At 31.7% G+C, this 14,285-nt stretch overlaps 3 protein-coding genes across 3 annotated transcripts in view; 2 read left to right on the top strand and 1 right to left on the bottom strand.

The window, feature by feature from the left end:
* LOC109598794 (protein-L-histidine N-pros-methyltransferase) overlaps window positions 1–1,463 on the top strand; it is a 142,218-nt gene extending 140,755 nt beyond the window's left edge. The window contains exons 3-5 of the mRNA XM_020014715.2: window positions 330–539; window positions 916–1,094; window positions 1,153–1,463. Coding sequence (XP_019870274.2) covers window positions 330–539; window positions 916–1,094; window positions 1,153–1,364 — 601 coding nt within the window. The 3' untranslated portion in view covers window positions 1,365–1,463. The remainder of the gene's footprint in view (window positions 1–329; window positions 540–915; window positions 1,095–1,152) is intronic.
* Window positions 1,464–1,917: 454 nt separating this feature from the next.
* On the bottom strand, window positions 1,918–3,186 carry LOC109598790 (ATP synthase subunit d, mitochondrial). The gene is made up of 3 exons (XM_020014711.2): window positions 2,998–3,186; window positions 2,697–2,915; window positions 1,918–2,207 (listed from the first exon to the last, which is right to left on the bottom strand). The coding sequence occupies exons 1-3, from the start codon at window positions 3,117–3,119 to the stop codon at window positions 2,024–2,026; spliced, it is 525 nt and encodes a 174-aa protein (XP_019870270.1). The 5' UTR covers window positions 3,120–3,186; the 3' UTR covers window positions 1,918–2,023.
* Window positions 3,187–3,464: 278 nt separating this feature from the next.
* Window positions 3,465–14,285, top strand: part of LOC109598793 (tyrosine-protein kinase Src64B) — a 62,528-nt gene continuing 51,707 nt past the window's right edge. The window contains exon 1 of the mRNA XM_020014714.2: window positions 3,465–3,647. The gene's annotated coding sequence lies outside the window, so the exon portion shown is untranslated. The remainder of the gene's footprint in view (window positions 3,648–14,285) is intronic.

Genomic DNA, 14,285 nt, shown 5'->3' with positions numbered 1-14,285 from the left:
GGCGCATTAAAGACCCCAGTGCAATATATCAAAATTATATATCTGACCGGCCGTTGTTGCCCCGCCGCACGTTGTTTGGCTGGTATGTTTGATGTACTGCCCCAAAGTGTTACGGGCCCCGGGCGGTACGCCGACTATTGACACTATGCATAAATTTATCTACAATAATCGACACGTCGATCAACTAACATTCCTTAAATCATTACACAACCACTTTGCTTCAATCAAGCCAATACCTATTATTATCAAATTATTACTCTCATTTTTTACATAAACAAGTACTTTCATTCTTGTAGAATCTTATTGGAATATTTTTTTTTAAATTGTAGGTGGTTACAAAGGGGGTCAATGTTCGTCGTGTCCCAGCCCCAGTTCCTTAAACTGGTGCGCGAGAAGGAGGGGTGGGTCGGCGACACGCTGCTGGACCTGGGGGCGGGTGACGGCGAAGTCACGGCACATTTGGCACCGCTCTTCAACAAGGTCTACGCCACCGAAGCCTGCGCCACTATGAGAGGACTGCTGCAACGCAAGGGATACCAGTAAGTCTCGCAAAAAATCATTCAGGACACTATTAATGGCCTGTGACATAAAGACAATATAAATCTTTAAACTTTTATGTCAGCGTATAACTTTATATTCTAATACAGTTCTTCAAAGATCTTAAAATAATTAATGGTTACGAATCCAATTAGTTAAGTGAGCGGCTTAATTACTTCGGCACACTCGCGTTTATGAGCTAAGTTTTACTACTCACAGAACTCAATTAGCAAATCAGACGTGAGATGGGCTTTAATTGCTTGGGTTATCGCTCAGTTAGTAAATCACAAATGCGTTTTACGAGTATTAAACGAAATGTTGTAATGAATTAAATGAAGCACTTAATTACAAACTGCCAAACTTGTTTTCTAATTTTAGAGTCCTGGACTTAGATAATTGGTACGAGGATCGAAAATTTGACGTGATTTCCTGTTTGAATCTAATCGATCGTTGCGACAAACCGCTGGAAATCCTGAAGCAGATCCGGCAATCCTTGAGACCAGATGGGAGAGTCCTTCTGGCTGTAGTACTGCCATTTTCAGCCTACGTGGAATCAGGTAAGATGTAACAATCAGTAAGTGCTCCAATAATTAGCAACCTATTTTTCTGTTTTAGGAGCTCCTGATTTCAAACCACAAGAACTGTTGCCAATAAATGGGTCCACGTTTGAAGAGCAAGTTAGAAGTGCCGTTCATGAAGTGTTCGCCCCAGCAGGATTTGAGGTGGAGAGTTGGAGTAGAGTACCATACTTGTGCGAAGGAGATCTTCAGCAGTCATATTATTGGCTGGACGATGCTATTTTTGTGCTAAAGCTGGCCAATTGTTAAAGTTTGGATGGGACCAATTTTATATAAAGTATTGCATATGTAGTATTTTATAAAGCTTTAAATAAACTATTTTATAATAATATATAAATAATATATTTTCTTCATGTTCATATTAATAATAAATATAACTGAAATTTCGATTCAGAAATTATTTTTAGGGTTTTTTAATACATCTTTATACAAATATATGTGGATATAAGCAATATTATTTATTATACGTTCAATTTAAATGGAATGGCTATTTTTAAAATCTTGTTAACTTGGTTGCCTAATAGTAGTTTATGGTATTTGTAAGGGTGTTGAGTGGGTTGCCTATAGTCAAAATCAGGCATTAATAGAAAAATATGTAGTACAAATTTATTTATACGTTTTTTGCTTTATTGTGAATGAAAAAACTGCAATTATATAATTTTTTATATTAGTTACAAGCAATTACATGCTCAATTGAAAGTTTAATTAAGTAATTAATCTAATATAATTTTTCATATCAGTTACAAACCATTATTCACACATTTCAAGGTAATTTAAAATGAATTTTAATAATAAAGACAAATTTCTAAAAGAAAGGTAAATTTATTACATAACAATACAATCTTTTACTATTTCACAGAATTGAATGTAAATTGCTAAATACGACAGAACTCGTTAATGAATGCAATTTAGTGGGCTGGAGCTTGATCCTTGGGATCGACATGTCCGGGAACATCCTCGGGTTCGTGAGGCCAGTAAGTTGGCTTGTTGATGGGATCAATTGCGTCTTCTGGGAAAGCATCGCGGTAGTCTTCCATGGTCATCTGGTCATATGGGATCAAGCTGGCCAAATGAGCCAACTGCTTTTTGTATCTGTATAAAACAAAGGAGATATTTTATTTACAATACATTAATTCAAACTACTTTAAAAATTATTCCTGAGCCAAGGACATAGTTAAATAGCATATTTTGTGTTTTTATATTGATTTTTATTCTAATTTACCCTATTCAAAAGTAAATTAATAAAATAAATGGTAAAGAGGTCAATATCTATAAGAAAACCTTTTTAAAAACGATTTTGCTTTTTGTTCATATAAATTTATATAGTTAGTTTTTATTAAAAATATTGTTAATGCCATTAATTGAAGCCTAAAATGATTAAAAATGTGAATATTATATTTTTATTGTTTAATGATAAATAATATATGAATACCAAAAATTCTTATTGCTACAACTCGTAAAATCTGGATTTATTATATTGGAGTTAGTTCCAATATATGTAAAGGTGTTACTTTTAAAATGTTTAAATTGCTTTTCCATCCCAGCTTTCTATTCTACCTCTGACATTTCCTAATAACTTACTCTTCAATGCGTTTGTTAGATTCAGACTTGAACTTTTCGATGTCAACTTTGACTTCCTTCTCCAGAGAATCAATCTGACTGCTGACATTCTCGGTCGGATAGGGGATGTTCAGGGCGCTGTATTGCTTCTTGAACTCATCGACCATACCAGCAATGGGCACCTTGGACTTGTAGGCATCCCAGTCAATAGCTGGTGGGGTCTCCGGATTGGCCAAAACACTAAAACACCGCACAGCTTAACACTTGCAACGCAAATAGTCGATAAGAGATCAAAGTATGATCCGATTACATAAATACTCACCGTCTCAAGTACGAGTCGGATTTCGACTTGAAGGCCAGGAACTGGGCGCGCTGGTGTTCGGGCACCCTTTCGGCCAACGAGGCCCAGTTCACGGAACTCTGGGCGATTCTTCTTGCGGCCATCGTGTCTCAACAATCGGTCAATCCAGCGATAATGCACCACCTTTTGGGTTATGTAATTTGACAAAAAGTTGACGTTTCACGAGTACCAACCTGACGACCAATGACGTCACAATTCCTTAATTTAATGTCAATTTCTTGGATTCTCGCTTCGGGCAACCTCAGGAAAACTTAACAAATCACCTAACAATAACTTGACAATAATAAATAACAAAAATTAAATAAAAACACAAACTTGTAGGTTAATGTTTGAGGTTAGGGGAAACCGGTGTGGTTGGCATGACTTCGATTTTTTGTGGTAGGGGAATTTGGTGAACACAGGATTCAGTTTTGAATCTCCCATTGCTCAGACAATGTAAAATGGCCGTCTAGTGTGAGTGTGTTCGATGTTTGTGTTTGATAAACAAGGTTTTCTGTGAAGTTGTGTATGAACCGGACCGAAAAACCGCCACATATTGAACGGTGCCGTGTATTTGACTGTGACCCAGGAAGAAATACGTTTGTCTTTTGTGTAATTTATTTAGAAATAAGGTCAGTATTTTTGTTGATTTCCCTCTGCATGTCATTGTTTAGAGATTAATTGATTTTGTTGTTTTATCGTCGATTAGTTAATAAAAAATTGTGAAAATGAATAGTTTTATTAAAATACATAGTGTTTCATTTATATTTTGTTTCAACATTGTTTTGTTTGTTGGCCAGATGGTATTCTGTATTTTTTTAGGAATTTAAGTTGCAGTATGAGAGCATGAATAATTGTGTTGTTAATAAAATTTATAATTGCTCACAATTTTTATTTTATTTTTTATTTCCATGTATTTTACAATTTAAAATCCTGTTTGGTCACGACTTCTTAATAAAAGCTACGTAAATTTAACAGCTACATTTTCAAATTAATAATTGTACATTTATATATTTATAAATTAAAATGAATACCTGTGGGTTGTTATTGTTATTTTTATCAAAATGCAGGAATTTCGTATTGGACAATGTTTATAGACATAAGAATTATCAATAATAATTAATTTTTTTCTATATAAAATTTATAGAGGACACGAGGAGGGGAGTATGTTAAGAACTAGAAAAAGTAACAACATTATGACCACGGACTGAACTAAGTTGTATTATAAATTAAGTAAACCCAATTAAGACTCTGTAGAACTGTATATGAGAGAATAATTAAACGAAACACAACTATAAAATTAACAAATGAGATTTATTTACGCCTTTGGTTAACTTACATCTATGTCTGTCTAATTACTTCTTAATTAACTTACAGTGATTATCACTGCCAATAAAATGAGTCTGATATTTATTTAATTAAATTAATAGTCATATTTTAATGAATTTAGTTATTACTTGTCATCACATAAATACAAATAATTGTCGTTTCCAAGACTCTTTGTAACCTCAAGTAAGAAGGTCATTCTGTCATCTTCAATTGCTATACAAGAATCCACGACTCATTAGTAATAGGGATAAAAATGAATAACTTAAAATTAATAATGAAATTAACAAATAAAATGAATGAAAAGTATTTAAAAAAAAAACCATTCCAACTTCCTGACAACAGCTCTCACACAATAAAACATAAAATTGTTTAATTATGATGCAATATACTAAAATAGTAATTAAAAAAATTAAATATTTAAAGGAACCACTCTCACCTGGTCAATAAAATCTATCTACAAGTTATATTGTTTATTAAAATTACATTGTTTTTATCAATTTTATAAATAGTACCAGTCAAACAGGAGATAAAATGGTTGAAGAGGTTTCTCAAACATAAAGGAGTAACATTATAACAGACGCATGTATTTACTGACAATTGGGAGACACATTTGAGTGTAACACTTGTAGGACATGTATCGATAATTCGTATGATTAAATATGAGATAAATACATAAAATTATAAATATATAAAATGTGTTTAAATATTATACTCTCAATAACCTAAAACACCAATAATTTCCTTTTCGATACACCACATATCATGGACATGTATTAACTGATAATGTTTGAGTGCAACACTCATAGAAGAGATATCGATAATTCACATGATTAAATATAAAATAAATACATAAAAATCCGAATTTATAAAATATATTTAAGTCTTACAACAAGAAATTATATTCTCAAGCACGTAATATACCAATAATATACCTTTTCAAACACATATCATGAACATAGATTAACTGACAATTAAGAGACATATTTGAGTGCAGCACTAATAGGGCAGATATCCACAATTCACATGACTAAATATGAGATAAGAACAAAAACGAATAAAAAATGGTTTAAGTTTTGAAACTCTAATAATCAAATCAAAAATTTTGAACAGGTCATCAAATTAGGTCCCATAAAAATAAATAAAATTATTTATATTTTAAATAAATTTTATAATACAGTATTTTTAATAATATTTGTTTCATAATAGTTCTATAAATAGAGTGAATTCTGAATGGATTCAAAAGAAATTAAAGCATTTGTCATCACAAGAAAATGATTAAATTGAATATGATTAAATTTAAATACAAACCCGTGGTCACTAAAACATTTGTGGAATTTTTTCGTCGTTACAATATAAACGTTATCTTGACCTTTGTCATGTGCACCAAACATTCATAATTAATTTCTCATGTAAATTGATAAATCGACTTGAAATAATGTTAATATTTTTACAATAGGAGAAATTCACACATAACAGTTGACCTCTGAAAAAATCTTGCCATGTTAAGAAAATGATTGCTTCATTACTTGCTCTGAATTTATGTATTGAGTTAAAAACCACACTTATTGGAATTTATTATGTTACATAAGTCAAGTTTGGTATGTCATTAAAATATTTTATGCAAAATCGTTGACCTAGCTTATTTTAATTTCTTAATGTTATTGTAAGGAATTTTGGTTTTCAATTTATTTTAATAAATATTTGCAAATATTAATGTAATGTTAAAATTTCTTAATTAAAATAGGTTTATCATTAAACAATTTATATTTGACTCTCAATATTTGTTTAACAGAATTAATATATTTTTAAGCTATTATACTCGGTCATAATTTAGTAAAGATAATGGGTACTGAATATTTTTGTAATTTTATTATAACTGATTTTAAGTACATGGTTTATGTATTCTGTTATGAAATTTTAAGTTCATACTTTATAAACTATTTATTATTTTTATGATTTAATATAATATTTATGTTTAAGTATGTAGTGAAATCTAATTACACGGGTATTTATAAAGATTACAATTTTTCGTTTAAGTATTTCCAAGGTTAAAAATTTCTTTGCATTTTTTCGAAAAATTACTTGGTTTATTACCATAAATGCACTTATAGTGTGAAGTTTAATCGAGTATGGACAAAAGGACGATTATCACGTTCTCTAATTTACTCTTCGTAGTTTGTCGCTTTAGAGTAAGTTGATTCTACCGACCAATGCTCTAATGAATTTACCAAATGTGGCAATTTCCAAGTTTTAAGTATGAATTAGAGAGGTAATCTCTCCCCCACACAACAAACAGCTGGACGAGACTCCAGGGGGGATTTTCACAGATGGTCAACTTCCAAATGTTACCTGGTTATCTGTACGTTGGATATACATGGCGTGATTAAAATGCAGCAATATTATTAATTTTGCGCCACCGTTCAGAATCAGAAGTTGAGAACAGAACGGACGACAATGAACTATCCGTTTTCATAATTTAAATTCGCTGTTACATTAATCGTTTAAACCCACCCGATGCAAATCCAATTCCCATCCATATATAATTCACACTGTATCGTTGTTCAAACACCGGCCGTCCTATTCAAACATTTTCTGCTAGGCAAAATGAATCGGGTCAGTAACAAATTGTTCCTGAAACGTCCGGTGCACGATCCGAACGGCGACAAATCACCGATCGCGGCAGAGAAAAATTAAATTAAACCAGTCCCGACTTCCAGCGATTAATCTCTAACGAAGGCGGAGGCGTGGACAAAGAAAACAGGTTCGATGAGAAAATTAAAAGTATTACTCGGGACGTACTCAAACAATTTGGCATAACTCATTATCACACACGGGTACGTCGTTCCTCACAAACATTTGTAAATATTGGGACTCGACCGATACATCATCGGCCTCGCCATCTGCCATCGGCAAAATTTACGCCGATGTAAAATTATTAATTTATTGATATTGATTAATATTGTGCTCAAAAAAGTATATGTTTATTTTTTCTTATTCGGCAGGATATACAGTACATTTTAAAATGTTAAATATTATGCCTATTGCGGAAAAAAATTGTTGTTCAATATATACCTGTGCATAAATCGATTCATGTGTCCATGTAAGACATTTAACATAAGCAACTTTTAAATAAATTAAATATAGAGTCATCACTAAGAACTACCCATTGCCACTGTTCTGTGGTCCAGTAAACGTGATCCTGAGCAAATCGAAATCGGGCCCTCACATTGTTAATTGAAAGGAGTTTCTTTACAGGTCTCTAGCCAAACAAAACCCCTATTCACAAACTTTCTCATAGTCTTTAAACTAAATTTCCTCCAGGTTGTGGCTTTATATGAATTAACAATAAGAATGGATTGTATTTTGACATTCGAATTATTCATTTATGGATTCTTTCAAGTTTTTCAAACTCACAGAAAATTTTTCGTAACTACTACTTACCCTGTTTCTCTGAATTTTTTATTAATACAGGATATGATTGAGCTGTAACTATTTCTACTTGTTTCTGTCGATCTTGATAAGGCTGAATTATAATTTTTTTTCAGCGTATGATGATACAGTTTGACTATGGCTATGATTAAGTAATTATAACAAGCAAAACATACCTAGTAAATCATCGACTTAATCGTCACGGTTCATTGAAATACTATAAAGTAAAAAGTTGCTGTAATTTTGTTCAAAGACACATAAAAAATTTAAGCAGTTCATTAAAGAATAAAATTAAATTGGCCAGCTGCATAGTGGACACAACAATAACAGAAGAAACAATAAACATTATATAGTGGAATCCAATTCAAGTAGTATAATACAATTTAATAAGTTTCTGTAATTATAGCCACTAATATATATTCAGGCATCCAATTCAAGTAGTCCAACTCAAATTTTTTATAAATTTTAATAAGTTGCTAGAATTATGGCCACTACTGTACATGTATTATATCTATCATATTTGCGACCCAATTTTTTATTATTATAATGAAATTTTAATTTGTTTTGTGAATGTTGACTACACAAAAAAATTAAGATTTTTAATAATTTTATGTTATTTATATTTAAATAGTAGTAAGACTATAAATATATAATAAAACTGGACCGTGTTTTAGTTTTTTAGATCTCCCAACAAACGGCCGGTGGATAATTGAAAACATCGACGTCGACATTGAAAAAAATTTGCCACCGTTCGATCCCCAATAAACACACATTGCACAGGCGAGAGGTGTAATTCCAATGTTTATGTTATAAATGGTGTTAACGGTAAAGCGGTTCTGCCCGAAACGGCACTTAGAAAAATATCGCTGCCGTCTGTGTTTATGCATATTCAAACGTTTTACGCCGCCTTTATCTCGCGATAATTATTATTATTTTTTACTGCTCGTCCATTACTAATCTCCGCAAAAGCCACTTGACCATTTGGCATTGAAAATTTTCTTCGGATAAAAACGTGGTCATTGACACAAACGCAGTGGCATCATCACAGCACCGCAACCTTGCCGGCTAATTAATGTATATTTGTTTTCCGACGTGCGGCATTTTTTTTCCACCGTATTCAGATGAAAACTGAATATGCGAACAATTAGTTTTCACGCGAGCCATTATGCTAATCGGCCGGCAAGTAAGGTGTGCGGGTTTATTGGGTGGTTACGAGCGAAATTGCGCCCTATGCGTGCACCGTTTTGGGGTTGGGTACGTGTACATGCGTGCGTACACGTTAAAACGGAACGGGGGCATTTATTTACGCCGTGAAGTTATCAGTGAAGTTATATTTACGACGTGTATTTTTGCTCGTGTCTTTCTCTGAATTTTGTGACGATTTTTATTCTTCAGTATTATAAATAAAAGAAAAAACATAAAATTTATATTTGTAAATAGAATGAAAACAACTCTATGAAGCATAATTAATAATTAATTTTTACTTTGTATTCCTTCCCAGAGGTAAGTCATCAATGAACTCATCACATATTTAGCAATATTGCTGCAAATATTTATTATACATATGGGACGTGCTGTGACATATTAATAGAAAATAAAATTCCCAGTTGAATGGTATGAAAATTTTATAATGTTCCCATTTAAAGTAAGTAGGAAACTAACAACTGATGTAATAGAAAGAACCAAATTACCAATCACTAATGTTCAATTTAGATATAGTTATATGAATGATATGATTAATTTTATTAAGTTTCTATTTATAATAAGAAAGTTATTGGCACTTGATGTGGTAAAAAGACAGCCATATTAACAAACAACTTAAATATCTCTTTAAATATTCAATTTAGTTATAGGCAATACTACAACATATCAGTAGAGAATAAATTTTTACGTCGAATGGTACAAAAATTTTATAATGTTTCTGTTTAAAATAAGAAAGTTATTGGCATTTGAAGTGATGACAGTTACCACTGTTGTCCCCATGAGATCCACAGACAAGATGTAAATTTGAGGATGTGTTACACACACCAAATTTTTGTCTCGATGCAACTTTAATAGGATCTCGAATTTTGATATACATCAAAGATATTCAAATATATCTGTGAATCCTGATTCTCCTCCAATTTTTCAAAGCAAAGGTTACAAAGATTAGCAGATTATGTTACTAAAATAATATTTATATTTTAATATTTAACGATTACCTGCTTTGTCACTATTTTTTTAAAACTGTAATATAAATTACACATGCACATTAGTTATTCAGTGCTAATTACCACAATGTGTATTTCAAACCATATTTAGGCTGCATATTTTAACAATTTACAATCACATATACCCATTTCAATAAATTAAAACGATATAACGTAATTAATACGTAAAACTAACTGTTTATATTAAGAATTTAATAAAATTAATTAGCTGTTTAAGTCGCGGAATGTAAAACTGTATCATTCACAGTTTGCATATAATTTTCTCATGCATATTCGAGAATTTATTGATTGTTAATTAATTCGGAAACGTTCACAATGTCAGATGTTTCGCGTCGAATTAGCCATGGGCGTAGCTTTCTATTTACGTCTATATTTAGTTATTAGATAACGTTAGCAATTCCATTCATCGAATTCGTTCTAACAGTGCAATTAGATGTGTTAAAAATTTTGAAACTTTTTTTAGCGAGTTCGTGTGATACAATTCATTTTTCATAATAAAACTATTAACCTAACAAACGTATGAGGTAATTTGCAATTAATTAGGCTCCTTGTTAACAAATAAAAACTCGTGTGTTGTAATTAATTTTTTTTTTATTATATGGAAAAGTGTATCAATGGAGACTTTCTATCACGAACCGCATTATTTAATGTTGTTGCTCCGCAGGTATTACAATAATATTTTGGCAGTTGAATAAGCTTGTAATACCTGATTTTTTGCTACCCCTCAAGGCTACAGTACTTGTAACATTCGTAAACTGGGACTCCAATGGAGATGCAGAAGGTGTTCCTAAAATTGGTGGTCAAAAATCTACATAAAATATTTTTTTTTCCTGCAGAAAATATGAGCCTCTCAAATTTAAATTTCAAAAATTTTTCTTATATTTCCGCAACATTTGGTACACTCGTGTATAAATTTCATATATATTATCCTAAAGTACTTGCCTTACATTTAATGTAATAAACTTCCATAATACAGTGGCGTGGATTCGGGCATCTTCTCTTTTTTTGTCCATATTTTCTACGAAACTGGTTGAAGATACCTCTTAATTAATTTCACAGTTAGAATGACTGAACTATTTCAATTTCAATTGAACATAAGGCTAAAAAATGTTTTAAATATAATAAAAAAAATTAATAGTTTAGTTAGAATTGCAAAAACATACAATACACAAATAAATCGTTACTTTTTTGGATACTCGAATAAAAAGCAATTTCGAAAAGAGACGATCTCGTTAGTGAGCAAGTACTTTTCAAGGTTCCGAATTGTATTTAAATTATGGCCGAACGGAAAAAAATAATTACATTATTATAAATAGTTGATTTCGAAAGAGGCTCGAGGCATCAATCAAAATATTAATTATATCACCCACTCGAATGTGATTACGTACCCATATGTACCTAAGATATCTAATAAAATTTTAATTAAATCGGACCTTCGCCCGGCGGACTTGTAATTAACTTTATAATCGTGCTTTTGTTGTGCAATTTAAGGGTTCCAACGAAAACGTGAAGATTTCAAGATTACTCAAATTATCATAATTATAAAAAAATGAGTGATGGATTCTTTAATTACTTGCGCAAACGTTTATAAGTAAGTTTTGCTTGACTAAGATACTATCTAATTGTAAATAACAAAAAGTAATGGGCAATTAAATAAAACTTAAAACTTAAACGATTGTTCACCAAGCTAAGCTTTCGTCCGTATATAAAACGTCTTCGTTTTCATAATTGTCTTGTTTGTTCCATAATATTATTTTACCTGGAACGTTATCGTCTTCTGCGAACCCAATTTTTAACGTTAAAAAGGCAAACAATCCACCGTCAAGTCAATGTCAGACCGGGATTCCTTCATTTCATTACTTTATCTCTCGTTTGGTTTTCCGAACGGCATAAATAGAACAAAACCGGTATCAATTCAAAGGAATAATGGAACAAAGGTAGGAAGTACACAACTTTTCATTTGCATAATCAGCACGAGGTGCAACGACAAAATAAGGAAATGTATTTCGGTCTATAAACGATCGTTGACCTTATTCACAAATATATTGCTATAATTTATCACACAATTGTTTTTTATATACACAAGGTGTTTCCAGAATATGTAGTCAAAATTTGGGAACAGTAACAACACGTCCATTTATGAAGAATATCTTAATAAATACTTTCTATAAAGTTTCTCCTAGGAAACTACAACTTCTCAAATTTATATTTCAAATATTGTTTTTTCTAGTAATTCTGAAACCTTTGATCCAATATTGTTTAAATGTGGTGTGTGTTAGTCTTAAATATCTACTTATAATTCAGTGTAATTAACATTTTCCAAATTGTTACAGTGGTGTATATTCTTTGAGGTTCACCTTGTTTTTTTGCTCTATTTTCTACGCCACTGAATATTTTTTAAAACTATTAAGCTTTTCATACTCTTTTTATAATTGGAAAGAAATAATATACTTGATTAATTTTGATTATCCTAACAGTTTTTGTGATATTTCAAATTTAATGTTCAGTTTTCTTCAAATATAATAAACTTTTTCCATAACGTTACAGTAGCTTAGGTTGTAGAGGTTTCCCTTCTTTTTCTCACCGTATTTTCTACAACACTGAATGTGTTTATAATAATAAGTTTAAAAATGAAGTAATACAATAACTACTTCTACAGTTTATAAATTCCTAAATAAAATTTCAGTTTGAGACTATTAAGTTTTTGTTTTGTTTCACTTCTGTTATTAAATTAATGTAATAATTATATTCTTGGTAAACCCCAATTAAAATTGATATTTCTATATATTTTGATATAAATACAACAATACGTATCACGCAAACCCTACCTAGATTCTGAGAAATTTAACGAGATTCTGAGCGCCTAATCGCTTATAAGTCCGGGTCTGTTGTGCAAGTGTTTAAAACCATTTTGAGATGACAAAAAACGCGGTAAATGAGCCCATTGTAGTTGTTTGAAATATTAGGCAATTACTATAATTCCGCCAGGGACAACAGTTTATTCTTTAATCCCATTGTCGTGCCCAATGTGTGTCCATTTAACTCTTCATTAACGTTCAATACCACGCCACAATGGACACGTTTATTCATTCAAATGGGTCGCGATTTTACGCCGTTTTGTGACACAAACTCAGTCAGTTTCGACGGCGAGTGAAAATAAGAAAATCCAGCAATTGTGGTCGGATGCGTCGAGCAATGCCGGATGACCCATTTCGGTTTTCATCAGCATTAAATCCCATTGTAATGGCTTCACATAATATTTGACCAGTTTTAATTCGTCTCTTATTAAATTCCGTTCGAGCGGCAAGAAATTAAACTGCCATTGTCCCGCCCGGACTTTCTACTACCGTGTTGAACGTTTATCGGTATTTAGAACAGGTATTAGTGAGAGAGACAACTCGCTCAAATTTTTTCACCTGTCCCCCATATTTTCATATAATTTTTTTTTTTTTTGTTTGCGTTTCTCACGTCGTTGTACGCGTAACGCGACCCGTAAATCCCGTGCCGCACAACTTAATTTCACTCGCTCGTATACGTGGCGAATTCGCAACAATTGAATTTAATTACGCATTCACCGTGATCCCGTGTAATCGCTTCAAATTGTTTTTTTCTTCAACTCCTTGTGAGAGCCACAATAAAGGGCGTTTTGTGGAACGTTTGAATTGCGGGAATGGTGTTTTTATTATTTATATGACGTGCGTTGGTAATACTTTGTAATGTTAAAAGACCAAATCGAAAGACGACATGCAAATGGGAAACGTGATATGGAAATCGAGTAGGATAACAAACATTATGATTCAATGAACTAACTCGCATACTAAGGCCTTTAACATGTGTCTACTTGTTGTTCTTAGTCATTTAATTTTATTGGTTTTCCTGAATTGTTTGACTGGATATGTCTGGACTTTAAACTGTTATAAAGCTATGAAATAAATATGGAATTTGAACGATGTACAGTACAACTTTTAATGTCTCCATTTTTCTATTATATTCCTTTTTAGAAATTTAGAAATTCATTTTTTATACCAGTTATTTAAATCAATTATGATACCTATCAATATATATATAAACTTTTTTAGCACACCTTTTTCATTTACCCGTGTTTCATTCATCTAACACTGCTTCTTGTTTGGTGTTTGCTGCGAATTTGAACCCGTTCTGTTTGCGTCACATCAAACAGTTTTTTGATATTCTTTAAATTAATGTGTGTCCTTGTGCGGCGATGCCCAAAAGGTTCTCAATGAGACTCATCATTTGATCATGAATCTATGTTTCTACGAACTTAGAAGAGTGCTTCTATTG

The sequence above is a fragment of the Aethina tumida genome, chromosome 2 (assembly GCF_024364675.1).
Source record: "Aethina tumida isolate Nest 87 chromosome 2, icAetTumi1.1, whole genome shotgun sequence".
NCBI classification, from domain to species: domain Eukaryota; kingdom Metazoa; phylum Arthropoda; class Insecta; order Coleoptera; family Nitidulidae; genus Aethina; species Aethina tumida.
This window is presented reverse-complemented; position numbering and strand designations above follow the sequence as displayed.

What these genes read in the sequence shown, in the direction of transcription:
- LOC109598790 (XM_020014711.2), bottom strand. Translation starts at nt 3,119, where the DNA reads ATGGCCGCAAGAAGAATCGCCCAGAGTTCCGTGAACTGGGCCTCGTTG. An exon ending in TCCGACTCGTACTTGAGACG is followed by an intron (nt 2,916 to 2,997) that starts GTGAGTATTTAT and finishes GCGGTGTTTTAG; the next exon opens with TGTTTTGGCCAATCCGGAGA. An exon ending in TCTAACAAACGCATTGAAGA is followed by an intron (nt 2,208 to 2,696) that starts GTAAGTTATTAG and finishes TGTTTTATACAG; the next exon opens with ATACAAAAAGCAGTTGGCTC.